A 25,373-nucleotide genomic window follows, 5' to 3' on the forward strand; every position below is an offset into this window, starting at 1 on the left:
GTTAGTCAGACGGGAAGAGGACATTAGGGACAGCGTTAGTCAGACGGGAAGAGGACATTAGGGACGGAGTTAGTCAGACGGGAAGAGGACATTAGGGACGGAGTTAGTCAGGAAGAGGACATTAGTGACGGCGTCAGTCAGACAGAAAGAGGACATTAGGGACGGCGTCAGTCAGACGGGAAGAGGACATTAGGGACGGCGTCAGTCAGACGGGAAGAGGATATTAGGGACGGCGTCAGTCAGACGGGAAGAGGACATTAGGGACGGCGTCAGTCAGACGGGAAGAGGACATTCGGGACGGTGTCAGTCAGGCGGGAAGAGGACATTAGGGACAGCGTTAGTCAGGCGGGAAGAGGACATGAGGGATAGCGTTATTCAGGCGCAGGTCTTACTTGAGTCCTGGCAGGTCCTTGACGCTGGCGGTGATCTCTCCAGCCTCAGGGGTGAGTTTCTCCACCAGCTCCAGGGCCCCCCAGAAAGACTTGTTCTGCCCCAGGAACGTCTTCTTGGCTAAGGGGGTCGGTAGAGGGCACGTTAGGCCAACAATACTACACAACACCAATGCTAAGATCATCCTGACAGGGCACTTCTAAGCATCCTGAATGAACAGAATCAGTAGGTTATAAATCTGTCACACTTACATCATTATAATCAGATTAGAGTGTTTAATAGTCACATGTACAGGGATGTAGGTGTGATTGCAAGGTACAGTCAAACTTTTAGGTTCCGAGCTCCAACATACAGGACGAGTGAAAAGAGATCATGACAAATGGTATTAAAACTATAGAAAAAATGAACTATATACATAACTGTAGCAAGGATGAATAAATACATGTCCCTTGGGGGTAGAGGCAGAGTAAAGACCATAAGGGGAGTAGCAGGGAGGAAGGGGTTGCAGGTAGCTGCAGGTGGCTATTCAGCAGCCAGTCCTTCCAGTTTTTCCCATGATGCTCCTTTGCTGCCCGGTCTGAGTGATTGAAGATGGGAGAACAGGGCATGGCTTGGTGGCTGGGGTCCATGATGATCTTCTAGGCCTTCCTGCGACACCTGGTGTTGTAGGTGTCCTGTAGGGCAGGCAGTGGGCACCCAATACTGCGTTAGGCTGTATCATACTCTGAAGTGCCTTGTGGTCCGTACCAGGCTGGGATGCAGACCAACAGTATGCTCTCGAAGTTACTCCTGTAGAACACAGAGCCCTCTGGGAAATGCAACATTTCTTCAGAATATTGAAGAGTCACTGTCGTGCCATCACTACGATGTCCATGTGGTTAGACCATTTCAGATTCTCTGAGGTGTACGCTGACCGTCTCCATGGAGGGGAGTATCCAGCCTGATTCCTCCTGAAGTCCACTATTTGTATTTTTTTATTTCACCTTTATTTAACCAGGTAGGCCAGTTGAGAACACCTTTAGTTAACCAGGTAGGCCAGTTGAGAACAAGTTCTCATTTACAACTGCAACCTGGCCAAGATAAAGCAAAGCAGTGCGACACAAACAACAACACAATAGAAAATAAAGATTTTTCGATTTATGTACAGTGTGTGCAAATGTAGAAGAGTAGGGATAAATAGGCCATAGAGGCAAAATTAATTACAACTTAGCATTAATACTGGAGTAATTTACTGTATGTGCAGATGATGATGTGCAAGTAGAGATACTGGGGTGCAAAATAGCAAGAGGGTAAGTAATAATATGGAGATGAGGTAGTTGGATGGGCTATTTACAGATTGGCTGTGTACAGGTACAGTGATCGGTAAGCAGCTCTGACAGCTGATGCTTAATATTAGAGAGATTTTTCACCTTCAGAGATTTTTGCAATTCGTTCCAGTCATTGGCAGCAGAGAACTGGAAGGAAAGGCGGCCAAAGGAAGTGTTGGCTTTGGGGATGACCTGTGCAATTTACCTTCTGGAGCGCGTGCTACAGGTGGATGTTTCTATGGTGACCAGTGAGCTGAGATAAGGCGGGGCTTTACCTAGCAAACACATAGATGACCTGGAGCCAGTGGGTTTGGTGACGAATATGAAGCGAGGACCAGCCAACGAGAATGTACAGGTCACAGTGTTGGGTCGTATATGGGGTTTGGTGATAAAACTCTTAACACAGTGTCCAAAGAAGGGCCAGAAGTATACAGAAAGGTGTCGTCTACGTAGAGGTGGATCAGAGAATCACCAGCAGCAAGAGCAACATCATTGATCTATACAGAGAAAAGAGTCAGCCCAAGAATTGAGCCCTGTAGCACCCCCACAGAGACTGCCAGAGGTCCGGACAACAGGCCCTCCGATTTGACAACTGAACTCTATCAGAGAAATAGTTGGTGAACCTGGCAAGGCAGTCATTTGAGAAGCCAAGGCTATTGATTCTGCCGATAGGAATGCAGTGATTGACAGAGTCGAAAGCCTTGGCCAGGTCGATGAATACGGCTGCACAGTAATGTCTCTTATCGATGGCGGTTATGATATCGTTTAGGACCTTGAGCGTGGCTGAGGTGCACCCATGACCAGCTCAGAAACCAGATTGCATGGTGGAGAAGGTACTGTGGGATTCAAAATGGTCGGTGATCTGTTTATTAACTTGGCTTTCAAATATTTTAGAAATGCAGGGCAGGATGGATATAGGTCTATAACAGTTTGGGTCTAGAGTGTCTCCCCCTTTGAAGAGGGAGATGACCACGGCAGCTTTCCAATCTTTGGGGATCTCAGATGATAAAAAAGAGGTTGAACAGGCTAGTAATAGGGGTTGCAACTATTTTGGCGGATAATTTTAGGATGAGAAAGTCCAGATTGTCTAGCCTGGCTGATTTGTAGGGGTCCAGATTTGGCAGCGATTTCAGAACATCAGCTATTTGGATTTGTGTGAAGGAGAAATGGGGGAGGCTTGGACAGGTTGCTATGGGGGGGTGCAGGGCTGTTTACCGGGGTAGGGGTAGCCAGGTGGAAAGCATGGCCAGCCTTGGAAAAATGCTTATTGAAATGATCGATTATCGTAGATTTATCGGTGGTGACAGTGTTTCCTATCCTCAGTGCAGTGGGCAGCTGGGAGGAGGGTGCTCTTATTCTCCATGGACTTTACAGTGTCCCAAAACGTTTTGGAATTAGTGCTACAGGAAGTCAATTTCAGTTTGAAAAAGATATCCTTAGCTTTCCTAACTGACTGAGTATATTGGTTCCTGACTTCCCTTTAGAGTTGCATATCACGGGGGCTATTCGATGCGAATGCAGAACGCCACAGGATGTTTTTGTGCTGGTCAAGGGCAGTCAAGTCTGGGGTGAACCAAGGGCTATCTCGGATCTTAGTTCTACATTTATAGAATGGGGCATGCTTATTTAAGATGGAGAGGAAAGCACTTTAGAAGAGCATCCTCTACTGACGGGATGAGGTCAATATCCTTCCAGGATACCCAGGCCAGGTTGGTTAGAAAGTCCTGCTTGCAGAAGTGTTTTAGGGAGCGTTTGACAGTGATGAGGGGTAGTCGTTTGACCGCGGACCCATTACGGACGCAGGCAATGAGGCAGTGACGCTGAGATCCTGGTTGAAGACAGCAGAGGTGTATTTAGAGGGCAAGTTGGTCAGGATGTTATCTAAGAGGGTGCCCATGGTTACAGATTTTGGCTTGTAACTGGTAGGTTCCTTGATAATTTGTGTGAGATTGTGTTAAGCATGTCCCAGTTTAGGTCACCTAGCAGCACGAGTTCTGAAGATAAATGGGGGATAATCAATTCACGGTGTCCAGGGAACAGCTGTGAGCTGAAAGGGGTCAATAACAAGCGGCAACGGTGAGAGACTTGTTTCTGGAAAGTTGGATTTTTAAAAGTAGAAGCTCTAATGGTTTGGGTACAGACCTGCATAGTAAGACAGAACTCTGCAGGCTAACTCTGCCCCCTTTGGTAGTTTTATCTTGTCGGAAAATGTTATAGTTAGGGATGGAAATGTCAGGATTTTTGGTGGCCTTCCTAAGCCAGGATTCAGACACGGCTAGGACATCCGGGTTGGCAGAATGTGCTAAAGCAGTGAGTTAAAAAAGGAGGATTCTAATGTGCCATAAATACAGGTAACGAGTGGAGGACAGAGGAGCCTCTTAAAGAAGAAGTTACAGGTCTGTGAGAGCCAGAAATCTTGCTTGTTTGTAGGTGACCAAATACTTATTTTCCACCATAATTTGCAAATAAATTCACAAAAAAATCCTACAATGCGATTTTCTGGATTTTTTTCCCCTCATGTTGTCTGTCATAGTTTAAGTGTACCTATGATGAAAATTACAGGCCTCTCATCTTTTTAAGTGGGCGAACTTGCACAATTGGTGGCTGACTAGATACTTTTTTGCCCCACTGTATGTTGACCTGTTTAAAGGTCTTACTCACGTCGGCTACGGAGAGTGTGATCACAGTCGTCCGGAACAGCTGATGCTCTCATGCATGCCTCAGTGTTGCTTGCCTCGAGGCGAGCATAGAAGTGATTTAGCTCATCTGGGAGGCTCGTGTCACTGGGCAGCTTGCGGCTGTGCTTCCCTTTTCAGTCTGTAATAGTTTGCAAGCCCTGCCACATAAGACGAGCGTCGGAGCCGGTGTAGTAGTATGACAATCTTAGCCCTGTATTGACGCTTTTCCTGTTTGATGGTTCGTCGCAGGGCATAGCGGGATTTCTTGTAAGCTTCCGGGTTAGAGTCCCGCACCTTGAAAGCGGCAGCTCTACCCTTTAGCTCAGTGCGAATGTTGCCTGTAATCCATGGCTTCCGGTTGGGGTATGTACGTACAGTCAGTGTGGGGACAACATCCTCGATGCACTTATTGATAAAGGCAGTGACTGATGTGGTGTACTCCTCAATGCCATCAGAAGAATCCCGGAACATGTTCCAGTCTGTGATAGCAAAACAGTCCTGTAGTTTAGCATCTGCTTCATCTCACTGGTGCTTCCTGCTTTAATTTGTGCTTGTAAGCAGGAATCAGGAGGATAGAGTTGTGGTCGGATTTACCAAATGGAGGGCGAGGGAGAGCTTTGTACGCGTCTCTGTGTGTGGAGTACATATGATCTAGAATTGTTTTCCCTCTGGTTGCACATTTAACATGTTGATAGAGATTTGGTAGAACTGATTTAAGTTTCCCTGCATTAAAGTCTCCGGCCACTAGGAGCGCCGCCTCTGGGTGAGTGGTTTTCTGTTTGCTTATTTCCTTATACAGCTGACTGAGTGCGGTCTTAGTGCCAGCATCTGTCTGTGGTGGTAAATAAACAGCCACGAAAAGTATAGCTGAAAACTCTCTAGGCAAGTAGTGTGGCCTGCAATTTATCACAATATACTCTACAATATACTCTACTTCAGGCGAGCAAAATCTAGAGACCCTCCTTAGATTTTGTGAACCAGCTGTTGTTTACAAACATGCACAGACCGCCCCCCCTCCTCTGTTCTGTCTTGCCAGTGCAGCGTATATCCCTATAGCTGAAAATCCATGTCCTCATTCAGCAATGATTCCGTGAAACATAGGATATTACAGTTGTTGATGTCCCGTTGGTAGGATATTCGTGATCGTACCTCGTCTAGTTTATTGTCCAATGATGTCCCGTTGGTAGGACATTCGTGATCGTACCTCGTCTCGTTTATTGTCCAATGATTGCACGTTGGTAGGATATTGATGGTAACGGCAGCTTTCCCACTCGCCTTCTGCGGGTCTGGATGAGGCATCCTGCTCAAATAACTGGGATGTTGGCCTTGTCGGATGTTAGGAGAATGTCCTGTGCGTCTTGCTTGTTGAAGAAAAAATATTTGTCTAATCCGAGGGGAGTGATCGCTGTCCTGAAATTCAGAAGCAATTTTTTGCCGTAAGATACGGTGTCAGAAACATTATGTACAAAATGAGTTACAAATAACGCAAAAAACACAATTGGGTGGGCGCCCGTAAAACTGCTGCCATTTCTTCCGGCGCCATTTTAATTTAATCTGGTGACGGAGTCGGCGTATTCATTGATGTTAATCTCCTGAGGCAACCCGGAACATATTTCAGTCCACGTGATTAAAATAGTCATGACGCCAGAATTCTGATTGGTCAGACAAACGCTGTATAGACCTGACCACCAGCACTTCCCTCAAGTCTTTGTTTTGAAGGCAGGGAGAAGCAAGATGGAGTCATGGTCGGATTTGCCAAAAGGAGGACGAGAGCGGGCCTTATACCCCGTGTCCAAAAGGCGTGTAGCAGTGGTCAAGAGTAGAATTTCCACGAGTAAGACAGTCCACGAGTAAGATGTGTTGGTAAAATTTGGGAGCATGGTTCTCAAATTATTATTATCAAAGATATGACTTAGGATTCTTGTTACACCAGAGAAAGAATCCTACATCTATACAAACATGTCCCAGATCTGTTCAGCCAACCAACTCCTATGGTCACTCCTATGTCACGTTTGGTGAAACAAGACCGCACAAACAGATCTGGGACGAGAACAAACAATAACATAGGTAGGTAGCCCACGTCTCTGTACTTTTGAGTCCGTGTTTGAGGCAGTGCTCCATGACCACGAAGAACTGCTGTAACGGAGCGTAGTCAGAGTCCAAGGTCCTGCCCAGGTTCAGGGCCGACTCAATCAGACCCTTGATGCTCAGCTTAGCCATGTTCATCAGGTTCAACCGCTCAATGGCTATAGGGTCCTTCGGATCTGGACAGAGGGATAGAGGGAGAGAGTAGAGGAAGAAATAGAGGGACAAGTAGAAAAGATAAAGGAGAGAGGGAAGAGAGAGAAAGAAGAGATGTCAACAAACAAACCCTGGTACAATAGTCACCATGTCACCAACACTAGTTGAAGGCAGCAGCCAATCAAAACTGAGAATAGAGAGAGGAAGAATATCTTCCAACAGACAGAGGATGTAGCAACAAACCTTTTCACCCGTCAGCGCATTTTTGCGACAAATTGGACAAAATCATTGCATATTGTCAGGCAAAATGTCAGCATTGGAGAACCAAAATCAAGCATTTTTGCAGGTAAATGACAAAAAAACCAATCCCTGTGAAATCCTGGTGGTTCTTTCTTCAGCAAGACACACTACTGTTATTTGGATCCATGTCTTATAATAGTGAGACATCAAAGGAAGTCATTGACTCATCAGACTGCAAAACTGGCAAAGAATATCACAGCCACCTCTTCACATTCCAACCGGGTCTCATTACCACTAACCAGACTGTCTTCAAGGCTGTGACATGGTCTCGCCCTCGAGAGACAGCCTACTGGATGTCAATATAAATATCAAGCAACTACAATATACAGTTGAAGTCAGAAGTTTACATACACTTAGGTTGGAGTCATTAAAACTAGTTTTTCAACCACTCCACAAATTTCTTGTTAACATAGTTTTGGCAAGTCGGTTAGGACATCTACTTTGTGCATGACAAGTAATGTTTCCAATAATTGTTTACAGACACATTATTTCACTTCTAATTCACTGTGTATCTCATTTCCAGTGGGTCAGAAGTTTACATACACTAAGTTGACTGTGCTGTCATGATGTGGCCCCTTTATGGGTATAGCTAGTGGCTTCCCCCTCTCTCTCCTACACCCAGGTTCTGTTATCTCAAGTCGCATGCAGAAAGAGACACAGAGAGAACAAAAGATTTCACATGGCGAACTCCTAAATCCCCCAAAATGAGGATTTGACACAAAATGTCCACTTGTGAGGTAGGAATGGTCCGTGGACACTTGAGGGACGGGTATGACAAGTGTGTTTCATTTGGTGACCCCAGAGAGGACAGAAAACAAACTATATCTCTGAATATGTACATTTATTAATTATGGGGTTTGCATCTAATTATTGTATAAAATGAACGAGTAAAGATGAAAATATTTGTGAAATGATGTAAGGTGATGTTAAACCTTTAAAGTTTATCTAAGTCATTGGCCCGCACCCGTGAGCACAGACATGATCGGGCGTCATGAAACAGCCCTTTTCTACTGTTACGAATAAAAACCCTCCTGAGGAAATCCTCTTCAGACCACGCGTACCTCATTGGACACTGAGGGGCACAGGTTGAGGTTAGACCACAAAAACCTCAGTATAAACTAAGGTTGTAATGGTTGTTGAATTCCTACCATACCACGTGGAGCATTGGCTACACAGCTGAAAATGGTTCAACTCTGAGACTATCGATCCCTACAGAATAAGAGCAAATCTTAGATACTAATTACTAGTTTGCAGCTAGAAATTATGTCAACCTGGGATGCGAAGAACAACAACTGCCGAAACATCTATTCCATGAGAACATTTCTGAATGATACTCTGAAGTACTCATTCTAACCACGAAATACTTCAGGGAATCAGAGAGACGCTCGGACGAACTCTCCAATAGAAGGACTGACGATTCCAACAGAGATCACACACTGGGCGTAAATCTATATTGATTGAGACTAAGCGTTCATGTGCAAAGCATTTCAATTCATATAATTATCAACGGTGTAGTGACTCCTTTTGTCTTTTCCACCCTTTTTAGTCCACACCCACTTCCCTTTGTCCATCAAGCCATCATATCAGCTTAGCCCACTAGGGAACCTCCTCATTTCCTTGTAACTACAACTGTTGTTTGTTTGTGCATTTCTGTGATTATTTAATTAGTAAATAAATTATTAAGACAATTGGTGTATGGATGACTCATAGTAAAGGCTGGGTTCATGCAGACAACCAACAATTTACGGAATGTAATGTAGGGTATGTAAACATTATATAAAGTGGCATTGTTTAAAGTGGATAGTGATACATTTATTACATAAATTTTTCCATTATTAAAGTGGCTGGAGTTGAGTCAGTATGTTGGCAGCAGCCACTCAATGTTAGTGGTGGCAGATTAACAACCTGATGGCCTTGAGATAGAAGCTGTTTTTCAGTCTCTCGTTCCCAGCTTTGATGCACCTGTACTGACCTCGCCTTCTGGATGATAGCGGGGTGAACAGGCAGTGGCTCGGGTGGTTGTTGTCCTTGATGATCTTTTTGGCCTTCCTGTGACATCGGGTGGTGTAGGTGTCCTGGAGGGCAGGTAGTTTGACCCCGGTGATGAGTTGTGCAGACCTCACAACCCTCTGGAGAACCTTACGGTTGTGGGCGGAGCAGTTGCCGTACCAGGCGGTGATACAGCCCGACAGGATACTCTCGTTTGTGCATCTGTAAAAGTTTGTGAGTGTTTTTGGTAACAAGCCGAATTTCTTCAGCCTCCTGAGGTTGAAGAGGCGCTGTTGCGCCTTCTTCACCACGCTGTCTGTGTGGGTGGACCATTTCAGTTTGTCCGTGATGTGTACGCCGAGGAACTTAAAACTTTCCACCTTCTCCACTACTGTCCCGTCGATGTGGATAGGGGGCTGCTCCCTCTGCTGTTTCCTGAAGTCCACGATCATCTCCTTTATTCTGTTGACATTGAGTGTGAGGTTATTTTCCTGACACCACACTCCGAGGGCCCTCACCTCCTCCCTGTAGGCCGTCTCGTCGTTGTTGGTAATCAAGCCTACCACTGTAGTGTCGTCTGCAAACTTTATGATTGAGTTGGAGGCGTGCATGGCCACGCAGTCGTGGGTGAACAGGGAGTACAGGAGAGGGCTGAGAATGCACCCTTGTGGGGCCCCAGTGTTGAGGATAAGCGGGGTGGAGATGTTGTTACCTACCCTCACCACCTGCGGGCGGCCGGTCAGGAAATCCAGGACCCAGTTGCACAGGGCGGGGTCTCGAGCTTGATGACGAGTATGGAGGGTACTATGGTGTTAAATGCTGAGCTGTAGTCGATGAACAACATACTTACATAGTTATTCCTCTTCTCCAGATGGGTTAGGGCAGTGTGCAGTGTGATTGCATCGTTTGTGGACCTATTAGAGCAGCAAGCAAATTGGAGTGGGTCTAGGGTGTCAGGTAGGGTGGAGGTGATATGGTCCTTGACTAGTCTCTCAAAGCACTTCAAGATGACGGAAGTGAGTGCTATGGGGCGGTAGTCATTTAGCTCAGTTACCTTAGCTTTCTTGGGAACAGGAACAATGCCCTCTTGAAGCATTTGAACGGATGATCTCCGCATGTGTATTTCCCACCGTGAAGCATGGCGGAGGTGGTGGTGAGATGGTGTGGGGGTGCTTTGCTGTTGACACTGTCAGCGATTTATTTAGAATTCAAGGCACACTTAACCAGCATGGCTACCACAGCATTCTGCAGCGATACTCCATCCCATCTGGTTTGGGCTTAGTGGGACTATCATTTGTTTTTTGAGAGGACAATGACCCAACACACCTCCAGGCTGTGTAAGGGCTATTTGACCAAGAAGGTGCTGCATCAGATGACCTGGCCTCCACAATCCCCTGACCTCATCCTAATTGAGATGGTTTGGGATGAGTCGGACCGCAGAGTGAAGGAAAAGCAGCCAACAAGTGCTCAGCATATGTGGGAACTCTTTCAAGACTGTTGGAAAAGCATTCCAGGTGAAGCTCATTGAGAGAACGTCAAGGCAAAGGGTGGCTATTTGAAGAATCGCAAATATAAAATATATTTTGATTTGGTTACTACATGCTTCCATATGTAATTTCATAGTGGAATAATAGTGAACAAATCAACTACGTAGAAAACAGAAAAAAATAAAACCCCTTCAATGAGTAGGTGTGTCCAAACTTTTGACCGGCAGTGTATGAAAACCTGTAAAAGAAGAAGAGTGGGGGAAGTGGATGGGTTTATACATTTGTTCATTTTAAATTACTGTTGTGCGGGCTGTGGCACTCAACTTGAATGCACCTCAAGAAGAACATTTATCTCGCCTAGAACAAAAAGCAAGCTACACTGAACAAACCATATCAATGCAACAATTTCTGAAGACATTACTGAGTTAAAATTCTTAAGGAAATCAGTGAATTTAAATCAATTAGGCTCTAATCTATGGATTTCACAACACTGGGAATACAGATATGCATCTGTGGGTCACAGATACCTTAAAACAAAGTTAGGTGCTTAGATCAGCAAACCGGTATATGGTGTGACCCCCATGTGCCTCATGCAGCGTGACATCTTCTCAGAGTCGATTGTGGTCTGTGGAATGTTGTGCCAATGGCTGTGGGATGGTGTCCCACTCCTCCTCCAATGGCGAAGTTGCTGGATATCAGCGAGAACTGGAACTGTAGTACACGTCGATCCAGAGCATCGCAAACAGTTGAAACCGGGATTAATCTGTGAACAGCACACCTATCCAGTGTGCCAGTGGCCATCAGAGCATTTGCCCACTGAAGTCAGTTACGATGCTGAACATCGTCAGTCAGGTCAAGACGAGCTTGGTTTATGGTTTCTATTCTTCAGTTGTGCAAATGGTCTGCGGTTTTGAGGCCGGTTGGCCATACAGCCATATTCTCTAAAAAGGAATTGACCAGGTTTGGCAATCATTGTAAATAAGAATTTGTTCTTAACTGACTTGCCTAGTTAAAGATTAAATACAAAGATAAAACAGCTCTGGTGGACATTCCTGCAGTTCGCATACCAAATGCACACTCCCTCAAAACTTCAGACATCTGTGAAATTGTGTTGTGTGACAAAACCGCATGGTTTTAGAGTGGCCTTTTATTGTCCCCAGCTCAAGGTGCACCTATGTAATAATCATGCTGTTTAATCAGATTATTGATATGCCACACCTGTCAGGTGGATGGATTATCTTGGCAAAGGAGAAATTCTCACTAACAGGGATGTAAACAAATTTGTGCCCAAAATTTGAGATAAATAAGCTTTTTGTGCGTCTGGAACATTTCTGGGATATTTTATTCAGCCCATGTTAAGTTTATATTTTTATTCAGTATAAAAGTTAATAGATCAACTATTCCATGGGGTTGTCTAATTTGTCATTACGCCTTTTGTTTGTAGAGGAAAAGTCAAATGTGGACTGTTCTAACATCTTCAACGTGTGGCGCAGCGCCACAGCTAAACGAGAGCATCGAAAACACTGGTCTGTTACTGTACGGAGGCAGGATGGAGAGAGGATATCCTGAGTGTCTATATCCCAGCCCTCCTCCCTGCAAGACACTCTTGTAATCATTGAGTTAAATCAGTGGGTTACCAAGCGCTGAGAACCAATGATGTAATTCATTACCACAACATCCTCCTGAACATCCAACCACCCCCGACCCTCCCCATCCTCCTAGACTAGGTCAGCCTCAGCCCTGTCTGTACCTTCGTGGGCTGGCTCTGGGTCTGGGGTGAGGGAGATGTCATTCAGCTCCCTGAGACAGAGCCATTCTCCGTCCACCGACACGCGGAAGTTACACAGGTAGATGGTCTCCCGGGCGGCCTGCGTGATCTTGTCGGTGGTGGGAGTCGGGGCGTCGGGCTGGGCCATCAGGTCTGCCATGATGACTCAGCGAATAGAGGGCTGAGAGGCAAATGGGAACAACGCAGCTCTCTCCAGAAAGACAGGCAATGCAAAGTAAGGCCAGTCTATTTGCTGAAAACAAAGGGAGAGAGAAAAGAGGAGGCTGGATGGATGCTGGGTTTGTTATTCCTCGCCCTTCACGCTCTCCTCCCTTTACAGATGAGTAAGGAGAAAAGCCACCGTGCGTCTGTCTCAACAAAGGCTGCAGCCCTGCCCTCTCCTCTGTCTCTGCAGTGCGGTGCGGTCTGGGTACTGGGATAACAACGCTCTGCCTCTCCTCTCGCCCGGCTAGCTCAGATAGAGTAGGCTGTGAGTCGCTGCTCCGATGATAGACACCAAGATGGCTGCCTGATAATGAGCTTGCTGGGTAACAGATCAGCATCACGTGACCAGATGGTGCATGCGTAAAAAAAAAAAAAAAAATGTTTTGTTGCAGGGAGGGAGAGCTTCATCTTTCTTTCTGGCATCAGCCAGATTTCCTGGATGGGAAGTAGTATTAATCAAAACACTGAACTGAGAACCACCACTTAACAGGCACTACAACTCTCCTGTATAAAAGCAGTGGGCATTAACTATCATTTCAATCAGCCTACAACATTAATGTTTTTAGGACAAGTATTGAAACATTGGTATCTCTTGGTAATTTGTTTAGTAAAATAAGTTGTTCTCAATGACTTACCTAGTTAAATAAAAATAACGTGTGCACTGTCGTACACTGCAGGAGTAATAATACTATAATAATAATAATAATAAATGAACAGAGATCATCTGCGAGTCACAAAACAATTAGTCTTCTGAGCAAAAGCCTAGGCATTATGCTCGTTTTCAGCATTTCTAGTTCTTTATATGACCTCATAGTGCTGCCACACCATTCAGTTCTTTATGTTACCTCATAGTGCTGCCACACCATTCAGTTCTTTATGTTACCTCATAGTGCTGCCACACCATTCAGTTCTTTATGTTACCTCATAGTGCTGCCACACCATTCAGTTCTTTATGTTACCTCATAGTGCTGCCACACCATTCAGTTCTTTATGTTACCTCATAGTGCTGCCACACCATTCAGTTCTTTATGTTACCTCATAGTGCTGCCACACCATTCAGTTCTTTATGTTACCTCATAGTGCTGCCACACCATTCAGTTCTTTATGTTACCTCATAGTGCTGCCACACCATTCAGTTCTTTATGTTACCTCATAGTGCTGCCACACCATTCAGTTCTTTATGTTACCTCATAGTGCTGCCACACCATTCAGTTCTTTATGTTACCTCATAGTGCTGCCACACCATTCAGTTCTTTATGTTACCTCATAGTGCTGCCACACCATTCAGTTCTTTATGTTACCTCATAGTGCTGCCACACCATTCAGTTCTTTATGTTACCTCATAGTGCTGCCACACCATTCAGTTCTTTATGTTACCTCATAGTGCTGCCACACCATTCAGTTCTTTATGTTACCTCATAGTGCTGCCACACCATTCAGTTCTTTATGTTACCTCATAGTGCTGTCACACCATTCAGTTCTTTATGTTACCTCATAGTGCTGCCACACCATTCAGTTCTTTATGTTACCTCATAGTGCTGCCACACCATTCAGTTCTTTATGTTACCTCATAGTGCTGCCACACCATTCAGTTCTTTATGTTACCTCATAGTGCTGCCACACCATTCAGTTCTTTATGTTACCTCATAGTGCTGCCACACCATTCAGTTCTTTATGTTACCTCATAGTGCTGCCACACCATTCAGTTCTTTATGTTACATAATACAGGGATACAAACTTCTCAGGGACCAAAAAGGTGACACTTTGTTGCACTGAAACAAGCAATAAATAACGCAGGTTTTTAACTAATTAACCAACAGAATATGATCTACATGATCAGTCTCTGTGTGTAAAATAAAAAGTGGTTCATGTGACCCTAAAATAGCTAATTAAAAAAGTAAAGAAAGCTAAATCCAATGTTATTTGTTGCCCAGACTTCACAGCAAATGAGAAAGAAAACACTAATATTGCGGTTAGCCTTGATAATAGAACGCTTGTGACCACACTAAATACACTGGGGGAAAACATCGCAAAGTAGAAATAGAATGAAACAGGCATTCTATTGTTGCTCTATTATAGTGGCCTCTGTAGACATTGATCAACTGCACAAGGATACATGTGTGCAAAAATAATGTTCACAGGGTAAAAAAATTAATATAATCCCACGCACTCCCTCACACACGTGTTACTATCAAGTTCAACACAACAAAAACAATATCTGTGGGCTTCACTGCACATTATTACATTGTACACTTTCTTCCTGTGGACATGTGTTCTACAATGTGCCAGCAGAGCATGAGATCCTTTGTTGGCATAATTGGTCTCTTTCAGGCAGAGAGGACACCTGCCATACCCCTTTCCATCCACCGTATTGGAAAAGTCATAGAGGGAAAGTGTGTGGTGTTCCTTTCACCTCTAGTGGCCTCCAGCTTAAGCCAGGCCCAGCTACACTTGTTTAACCTCTACCAGATCAGTGGGACCCCCGTGGGGAGGTTGAGCTAACGTAGGCTAATGCGATTAGCATGAGGTTGTAAGTAACAAGAACATTTCCCAGGACATAGACATATCGGATATTGGCAGAAGGCTTAAATTGTTGTTAATCTAACTGCACTGTCTAATTTACAGTAGCTATTACAGTGAAATAATACCATGCTTGAGGGGAGTGCACAATTATGAACTTGAAAATGTATTAATACACCAATTACGCACATGGGCAATCGATACAACATTTTGAACAGAAATACAGTGGTTCATTGGATCAGTCAAAAAATTTGCCCATGCACTGCTGCCATCTAGTGGCCACAATCTAAATTGCACATGGGCTGGAATAATACATTATGGCCTCGCTCTTCCATTTCAAAGATGGTATGGATTGTTTTGTTTTTTAAAGCATCTTTTACCAGATCTAATGTCTTATATTCTCCTACATTCATTTCACATTTCCACAAACCTCAAAGTGTTTCCTTTGAAATGGTATCAATAATATGCATATCCTTGCTTCAGGTCCTGAGCTACAGGCAGTTAGAGTTGGGTATGCCATTTTAGGAGGAAATTGGGGGGGCAGATCCTTAAGAGGTTTTTAAACAAGCAACACCTCATTTTCACCTAATTCTCACATTCTGATAATTAACCACATACTGTAGAGGGAAAACATTAGTTCACAGATATAGGTTTGTTGGTGAGCTAACTATAACAAGTTAACATTCCCCAATTGATCCCCAATTAATCAAACGATCACCCAATTGGAGTAAACTAATAAACACTTCTGCTTCTACCTTCAATCCAATCTTATACACATTCTACAGAGTCTACTTTACAATAGTTCTCTCTTGTTTGTTTTTAGTCCTTCCTCTATTTCTGATGTCCATCCAGTTTGATTTCGATTTGTAACTATGCTATTTCACAAAAGCTCCGAACCTACAGTATATACATTCTACACATCCCTTTTGCCCTACATTGTTTATCTTGTTATTAGTCCCACCCTTCAGCTCCACTCAACCTCTCCCATCTATCTCTCAACATCATCCATTTCGGATTTCTACTTGCCATATATTTTTCAACTGTGCTGTGATGCTTCACAAAATAATTGAACCTTCCTATTCTCATTGCTTCTACAGATTGTAAATTAAAAATAAACATTTTTGCTAATATCATTATTATATTATTGATTGATTGACTATAGCTTTTCAAATCACCCAGTATTGCTATCTGTAGTGTTAGTTCTAGGCAAATGTTGCAATTCTTCAGCCATTCCAGGACCTGTGACCAAAAACGAGCTCCATATGGACAATACCTAAATAAATGATCCAATGACTCTGCCTCCTCACAGCAGAATCAGCAGAGCTGGGAAGATTGTATCCCCCATATATTTAACATTCTATTGGTTGCCTCCTCGCAGCAGAATCAGCAGAGCTGGGAAGATTGTATCCCCCATATATTTAACATTCTATTGGTTGCCTCCTCGCAGCAGAATCAGCAGAGCTGGGAAGATTGTATCCCCCATATATTTAACATTCTATTGGTTGCCTCCTCACAGCAGAATCAGCAGAGCTGGGAAGATTGTATCCCCCATATATTTAACATTCTATTGGTTGCCTCCTCACAGCAGAATCAGCAGAGCTGGGAAGATTGTATCCCCCATATATTTAACATTCTATTGGTTGCCTCCTCACAGCAGAATCAGCAGAGCTGGGAAGATTGTATCCCCCATATATTTAACATTCTATTGGTTGCCTCCTCACAGCAGAATCAGCAGAGCTGGGAAGATTGTATCCCCCATATATTTAACATTCTATTGGTTGCCTCCTCGCAGCAGAATCAGCAGAGCTGGGAAGATTGTATCCCCCATATATTTAACATTCTATTGGTTGCCTCCTCACAGCAGAATCAGCAGAGCTGGGAAGATTGTATCCCCCATATATTTAACATTCTATTGGTTGCCTCCTCGCAGCAGAATCAGCAGAGCTGGGAAGATTGTATCCCCCATATATTTAACATTCTATTGGTTGCCTCCTCGCAGCAGAATCAGCAGAGCTGGGAAGATTGTATCCCCCATATATTTAACATTCTATTGGTTGCCTCCTCACAGCAGAATCAGCAGAGCTGGGAAGATTGTATCCCCCATATATTTAACATTCTATTGGTTGCCTCCTCACAGCAGAATCAGCAGAGCTGGGAAGATTGTATCCCCCATATATTTAACATTCTATTGGTTGCCTCCTCGCAGCAGAATCAGCAGAGCTGGGAAGATTGTATCCCCCATATATTTAACATTCTATTGGTTGCCTCCTCACAGCAGAATCAGCAGAGCTGGGAAGATTGTATCCCCCATATATTTAACATTCTATTGGTTGCCTCCTCACAGCAGAATCAGCAGAGCTGGGAAGATTGTATCCCCCATATATTTAACATTCTATTGGTTGCCTCCTCACAGCAGAATCAGCAGAGCTGGGAAGATTGTATCCCCCATATATTTAACATTCTATTGGTTGCCTCCTCGCAGCAGAATCAGCAGAGCTGGGAAGATTGTATCCCCCATATATTTAACATTCTATTGGTTGCCTCCTCACAGCAGAATCAGCAGAGCTGGGAAGATTGTATCCCCCATATATTTAACATTCTATTGGTTGCCTCCTCGCAGCAGAATCAGCAGAGCTGGGAAGATTGTATCCCCCATATATTTAACATTCTATTGGTTGCAAGAATTTTGTATAGTAATATAAATGGAAAAAGTTGAAGTTTTGAATCCGGCGTTGTTTTGCGTATCAATTCATAAACCATGTGCCATGGAATGGGTACATCGAAAGTCTCTTCCCAACTGTTTTGCGTATCAATTCATAAACCATGTGCCATGGAATGGGTACATCGAAAGTCTCTTCCCAACTGTTTTGCGTATCAATTCATAAACCATGTGCCATGGAATGGGTACATCGAAAGTCTCTTCCCAACTGTTTTGCGTATCAATTCATAAACCATGTGCCATGGAATGGGTACATCGAAAGTCTCTTCCCAACTGTTTTGCGTATCAATTCATAAACCATGTGCCATGGAATGGGTACATCGAAAGTCTCTTCCCAACTGTTTTGCGTATCAATTCATAAACCATGTGCCATGGAATGGGTACATCGAAAGTCTCTTCCCAACTGTTTTGCGTATCAATTCATAAACCATGTGCCATGGAATGGGTACATCGAAAGTCTCTTCCCAACTGTTTTGCGTATCAATTCATAAACCATGTGCCATGGAATGGGTACATCGAAAGTCTCTTCCCAACTGTTTTGCGTATCAATTCATAAACCATGTGCCATGGAATGGGTACATCGAAAGTCTCTTCCCAACTGTTTTGCGTATCAATTCATAAACCATGTGCCATGGAATGGGTACATCGAAAGTCTCTTCCCAACTGTTTTGCGTATCAATTCATAAACCATGTGCCATGGAATGGGTACATCGAAAGTCTCTTCCCAACTGTTTTGCGTATCAATTCATAAACCATGTGCCATGGAATGGGTACATCGAAAGTCTCTTCCCAACTGTTTTGCGTATCAATTCATAAACCATGTGCCATGGAATGGGTACATCGAAAGTCTCTTCCCAACTGTTTTGCGTATCAATTCATAAACCATGTGCCATGGAATGGGTACATCGAAAGTCTCTTCCCAACTGTTTTGCAATGTATATAGCACAGCTGTCAGTTTTTGGTCCTTAAATGAAATTGGTATACGTTATTATTTATCACACTTTTCTTTAACCATTTATGTTCTTTAATGCAGGGCCGACATACAAGTTCCTTACTTGTCCCCCCTTCTACTTGCCTCTTCCATTTTGTGGTAATGCTGCAATTAGTTGGTTGTAATGTTGGGTAGAGCAGACATTTCCATATGTTCATATAATTTAAAAAGCAGGTCACTAGGTGTAGGCAAAACCATAAGCAAATAGGTCAACTGTGATATGACTAAAGAGTTAATCAGGGTAAACTGGGATATGACTAAGGAGTTAATCAGGGTAAACTGGGATATGACTAAGGAGTTAATCAGGGTAAACTGGGATATGACTAAGGAGTTAATCAGGGTGAACTGTGATATAACTAAAGAGTTAATCAGGGTGATTTTTCCACAAAGAGACAGGTATTTTCCTTTCCATGGTAGCAAGATCTTATCTATTTTTGCTAACCTTCTACAAACATTTATTGGAGTGAGATCATTTCTTTCTTTCGGGATTTGTATGCCGAGTATGTCCACATCTCCGTCAGACCATTTAATTGGTAAACTACATGATAATGTAAAATTAGCATTTTTTAGTGATCCAATACGTAATATGGTACATTTATCATAATTTGGTTTTAATCCAGAGAGGATAGCAAAAGTATCTAGATCCTCTAGTCGTATAATGTTACCAGTTAATACTATAGCGAATTGGTTAGGTTACTAACGTTAGCTCATCTGACCTTATTAGCAAGCCAATTTTCACACCATAAACTCATTTATTTCATCAGATAAATTGGCTAATGTGGCTCAACAGTTCCCTGGCTAGCTAACGTTAAATTCGACCCAGCTAGCAAGATACTAAACAATGCTAACAATACTTGGTCCACCACACTTTCTTGGATTCAAAATGGTAAAATTCACAGAAAGGTGACTAGTTTACATCCTTGTTAGATCGCTAAACAGAAGTTCAGTTCAAAAAAGATATCAAATGTGCAGCATCCAACCTGTCCCCTCAAAATATTCAGACCCCGTGACTTTTTCCAAATTGTTACAGCCTTATTCTAAAATTGATAAAAAGTGTTTCCCCCCCCCCCCCCGATCAATCTACACACAATACCCCATAATTACAAAGCAAAAACTGGTTTTTAGAAATGTGTGCTAATTTTTCAAATTAAAAAACTGAAATATCACATTTATATAAGTAGGGTTGTGAGGTCCTGAGCAGTCTTGAGCAAGTTTTCAGTAAGGAGTACTCTGTACGTTGCACCATTACCTCGATCCTGACTAGTCTCCCAGTCCCTGTGGCTGAAAAACATCCCCACAGCATGATGCTGCCACCACCATGCTTCACCGTAGGGGTGGTGCCAGGTTTCCTCCAGGTTTCCTCCAGATGTGACACTTGGCTTTCAGGCCAAAGAATTCAATCTTGATTTCATCAGACCAGGGAATCTTGTTTCTCATCGTGTGCGAGTCCTTTGGGTGCCTTTTGGCAAACCCCAAGCGGGCTGTCATCTTTACTGAGGAGTGGTTTCCGTATGGACACTCTACCATAAAAGGCCTGATTGGTGGAGTGCTGGAGAGAGAAGGTTGTCCTTCGGGAAGGTTCTCCCATCTCCACAGAGGAACTGCAGAGCTCGGTCAGACCATCCAGCTACATCTAGCCTGTATCAAAACACCAATTACACTACCGGTCAAAAGTTTTAGAACACCTACTCATTCAAGGGTTTTTATTTTTACTATTTTCTACATTGTAGAATAATAGTGAAGACATCAAACTATGAAATAACACATATGGAATCATGTAGTAACCAAAAAGAAGTGTTAAACAAATCCAAATACATTTTTAGATTCTTTCAGTCTTGAAGGAGTTCCCACATATGCTGAGCGCTTGTTTAGCTGCTTTTCCTTCACTCCACGGTCCAACTCAACCTAATCCATCTCAATTCAAATCAAATTTTGTTTGTCACATACACGTGTTAAGCAGATGTTATTGCGGGTGTTGCGAAATGCTTGTTTCTAGCTCCAACAGTGCAGTAATATCTAACAAGTGATACCTAACAATTTCACACCAATACTGCCCAAGAACACAGCGGCCTCCATCATTCTTACACGAATGTTTGGAACCACCAAGACTCTTCCTAGAGCTGGTTGCCCAGCCAAACTGAGCAACCGAGTCACTCTGACAGAGCTCCAGAGTTCCTCTGTGGGGATGGGATTACCTTCCAAAAGGACAACCATCTCTGCAACACCAATCGGGCCTTTATGGTAGAGTGGCCAGACAGAAGTCACTCCTCAGTAAAAAAGGCGTAACAGCCCACTTGTAGTTTACCTAAAAGGATTCAAACCATGAGAAACAAGGTTGACCTCTCTGGCCTGATTGCCAAGTGTCACATCTGGAAGAAACCTGGCAACATCCCAACAATGAAGTATGATGGTTGCAGCATCATGCTGTGGGGATGTTTTTCAGTGACAGGAACTGGGAGACTAGTCAGGATCGAGGTAATGGTGCAAAGTACAGAGAAATCCTTGCTGGAAACATGCTCAAGACTGCTCAGGACACTCCTTTGCCAACATAATCCATCTACCTGACAGGTGTGACATTTCAAGAAGCTGATTTAACAGCATGATCATTACACAGGTGCACCTTGTGCTGGGGGCAATAAAAGGGCGGTAAAATGTGCAGTTTTGTCACAACACAATGCCACAGATGTCTCAAGTTGCGGGAGCGTGCAATTGGCTGACTGCAGAAACATTTGCCAGAGAATTTAAATGTTAATTGCTCTACCATAAGCCACCTCCAACGTTATTTAAAGAATTTGGCAGAACATCCAAAAGCTTCAACCACAGAACATGTGTAACCACGCCAGCCCAGGACATCCACATCCAGCTTCTTGTCTGAGACCAGCCACCCAGACAGCTGACGAAAATATGGGTTTGCACAACCAAATCATTTCTGCAGTCTCGGGGAAGCTCATCTGCATGCTCGTCGTCAGGGTCTTGACCTGACTGCAGTTTGGCGACGTAACCAACTTCAGTGGGCAAATGCTCACCGTCGATGGTCACCGGCACTCTGGAGAAGTGTGCTCTTTACGGATGAAAGCCGGGTTCAATTGCACTGGGTAGATGGCAGACAGAGTGTATGGCGCTGTGTGGGCGAGTGGTTGTCTGATGTTAGTGTCTATCAATTCCCCATTACATTCATCACCAGTAGTATATTTACATTGAATTCCTATCATTTCTCATCTACAATGTTTGGTTACTGTAATTTCTGTTACTGCTGAAGAAAACATTTCTTTGGGAAGCTCCACAACTCATTAGTGGTGGTGCGTTAAGCCAAATCAGACATACCTTCAGATCCCCAAATGGGCACATTTAGAAGCCTACATTTGCACACAGGCCAGGTAGACTAGGCCTACTTCTATTCATACTCCAATCATCAGAACTGTAGGACTAATAATAAAATATTGAATGCATTAACGGATTTTACAGTAACAAAAGTAGATTAGAAATAATGGGAATTAACTGTACTACTGGTGTGCAATTCCCGTGGCCTCTGCAATGGATCAGTCCACTGAGACGGGCCTCCGCAATGGATCAGTCCACTGAGACGGGCCTCCGCAATGGATCAGTCCACTGAGACAAGTGTCAATCAAGACATGTGCCATAGATTTTCTTTACAACTGCTTTACAATAAAAATACTCAGTCGACCAATAGCCTATTGACGAAACAATCGACAAGCCGACTAAATGGGGTCAGCCCTAAACTATTCCCTCATTCAATGAACCAGGGATCAAATGGTTAAGATGGGCGAGTTAGCGAACTAAGATATTAATCTATTTGTAAGGTTAAAATATTCCGAGTTCAGGGGAGATCTTGACAGCGTAGGAGTTATTTGTCATTTAGGCTACCACACCACTTGTGGTTAACGAGTGTTAACTTTGCTAAATAAATGTACAAACTCAGCAAAAAAACAAGTCTCTTTTCAAAGATAATTCGTAAAAATACAAATAACTTCACAGATCTTCATTGTAAAGGGTTTAAACACTGTTTCCCATGCTTGTTCAATGAACCATAAACAATTAATGAAGATGCACCTGTGGAACGGTCGTTAAGATGCTGACAGCTTACAGATGGTAGGCAATTAAGGTCACAGTTATGAAAACTTAGGACACTAAAGAGGCCTTTCTACTGACTCTGACAAACACCAAAAGAAAGATGCCAAGGGTCCCTGCTCATCTGCGTGAACGTGCCTTAGGCATGCTGCAAGGAGGCATGAGGACTGCAGATGTGGCCAGGGCAATAACTTGCAATGTCCGTACTGTGAGACGCCTAAGACAGCGCTACAGGGAGACAGGACGGACAGCTGATCGTCCTCGCAGTGGCAGACCACGTGTAACAACACCTGCACAGGATCAGTACATCCGAACATCACACTTGCGGGACAGGTACAGGATGGCAACAACAACTGCCCGAGATACGCCAGGAACGCACAATCCCTCCATCAGTGCTCAGACTGTCCGCAATAGGCTGAGAGAGGCTGGACTGAGGGCTTGTAGGCCCGTTGTCTGGTGAGGACCTGCCTTACATCACCGGCAACGTCGTCACCTACGGGAACAAACCCACCATCGCTGGACCAGACAGGACTAGCAAAAAGTGCTCTTCACTGACGAGTCACAATTTTGTTGGATTTGCATTTATCGTCGAAGGAATGAGCGTTACACCGAGGACTGTACTCTGGAGAAAGATTGATTTGGAGGTGGAGGGTCCGTCATGGTCTGGGGCGGTGTATCACAGCATCATCGGACTGAGCTTGTTGTCATTGCAGGCAATCTCTACGCTGTGCGTTACAGGGAAAACATCCTCCTTCCTCATGTGGTACCCTTCCTGCAGACTCATCCTGACATGACCCTCCAACATGACAATGCCACCAGCCATACTGCTTGTTCTGTGCGAGATTTCCTGCAAGACAGGAATGTCAGTGTTCTGCCATGGCCAGCGAAGAGCTCGGATCTCAATCCCATTGAGCACGTCTGGGACCTGTTGGATCGGAGTGTGAGGGCTAAGGCCATTCCCCCCAGAAATGTCCGTGAACTTGCAGGTGCCTTGGTGGAAGAGCGGGTAACATCTCACAGCAAGAACTGGCAGATCTGGTGCAGTCCAAGATGAGGAGATGCACTGCAGCACTTAATGCAGCTGGTGGCCACACCAGATGCTGACTGTTACTTTTGACCCCTCCTTTATTCAGGGACACATTATTCCATTTCTGTTAGGCACATGTCTGGGGAACTTGTTCAGTTTATGTCTCAGTTGTTGAATCTTGTTATGTTCATACAAATATTTACACGTTAAGTTTGCTGAAAATAAACACAGTTGACAGTGAAAGGACCTTTTTTTTGTTGCCGAGTATACATGTTATTCAATAATTTCATCCAAACTGCTCAAGAGCGCCTGCGTGGCCAGGTGCTAAAATACATCATTTGAGACGCAAGTCCCACCTCTTCCATCTCATTGATTTTAAGGAGAATATACCCATATGGGTGATTGAAAGATGAACTGGGGGCCACACTCCAGTCCAGTCAGTGATGCACCTTAAAGTTGGTTGTCAACCGCCATTTAAAGTCCAAAAACAAAGAAGCCTAAAGGAGGAGAGATTACTAGAAGAAGAAAAACTTATCTGTGGATTAATTGTCAGAGTAGAGGACCTTGTGCATTTCAGGTAAAATAACAACCCAATGTTTTTATCCCAGGACAAATTAGCTAGCAACAGCATACTAGCCAGCTAAATTTACATGAATGTTAAATGTTTTTCGACCTGTCCCCAAATTAATATAGTTGGTTCAAAGTTGGTTTTGATATTTCAACCTCGTGTCTGGTGTGGATGGGCAAAATCAACACGCGTGTGATGGCGCACCTTGTCAGCATGTTAGAATATTTTTTAGGACATAGGACTAAACAATTACATTAATGCATGCTAATGGTTAAATAGCGAGAACCATTCAAAACATTGTAGTTTGGCTGACTATCGAGTTAGTCTGTTGTATATCAGTTTACCTGCTGCACAAATGTCTCCCTCTCTTCTCTGGCAACGGCCCACTGACACACCCGCCTGTGATGCACACACCATGACTTGAGGGGTTCTCATTAATTACCAAAAATGTGCAATACCTGGGCAATAATTCACCAGCAATTATTTGCAAAACATTTGCAAACGTGGCCCGCTTTGATCTCAAAAACACCTTTGAGGCTGCAACGTAATCTGATCAGCCATTCAGGAATGGACCTCACCTACTCTGTAAATATTATCCACAACATGTATTGTTCCCTTACATTATACACATCAGGTATGCAAACAACCAGCATAGAGAACAAGCTAGCTAACATGACTACCTAGCTAACCAGCTACATCACAACACCAACTACTGACATGGTGACACAGAATTAGCTGACCAGAGGTGTTCATCTGACTCTAGGAGGTAACCTAGCCACCTATAGCCTCTAGGAGGTAACCTAGCCACCTATAGCCTCTAGGAGGTAACCTAGCCACCTATAGCTTCTAGGAGGTAACCTAGCCACCTATAGACTCTAGGAGGTAACCTAGCCACCTATAGAATCTAGGAGGTAACCTAGCCACCTACAGAATCTAGGAGGTAACCTAGCCACCTATAGACTCTAGGGGGTAACCTAGCCACCTACAGACTCTAGGAGGTAACCTAGCCACCTATAGCCTCTAGGAGGTAACCTAGCCACCTATAGCCTCTAGGAGGTAACCTAGCCACCTATA

At 43.9% G+C, this 25,373-nt stretch overlaps 1 protein-coding gene across 7 annotated transcripts in view; it reads right to left on the reverse strand.

Moving 5' to 3' along the window:
• Positions 1 to 25,373, reverse strand: part of LOC109881703 (protein RUFY3) — a 69,206-nt gene that overhangs the window by 36,684 nt on the left and 7,149 nt on the right. For 4 of the 7 annotated variants that reach the window (XM_031816438.1, XM_031816444.1, XM_031816432.1 and 1 more), the window contains exons 2-3: positions 6,466 to 6,639; positions 393 to 510 (exon numbers count right to left, since the gene is read on the reverse strand). In XM_031816438.1, coding sequence (XP_031672298.1) covers positions 393 to 510; positions 6,466 to 6,639 — 292 coding nt within the window. Of the gene's footprint in view, positions 1 to 392; positions 511 to 4,358; positions 4,901 to 6,465; positions 6,640 to 12,142; positions 12,683 to 25,373 lie in introns of those variants that run through there. The other 3 variants (XM_031816428.1, XM_031816468.1, XM_031816459.1) reach the window with 2 other exon arrangements.

The sequence above is a fragment of the Oncorhynchus kisutch genome, linkage group LG3, assembly GCF_002021735.2.
Source record: "Oncorhynchus kisutch isolate 150728-3 linkage group LG3, Okis_V2, whole genome shotgun sequence".
NCBI lineage: Eukaryota > Metazoa > Chordata > Actinopteri > Salmoniformes > Salmonidae > Oncorhynchus > Oncorhynchus kisutch.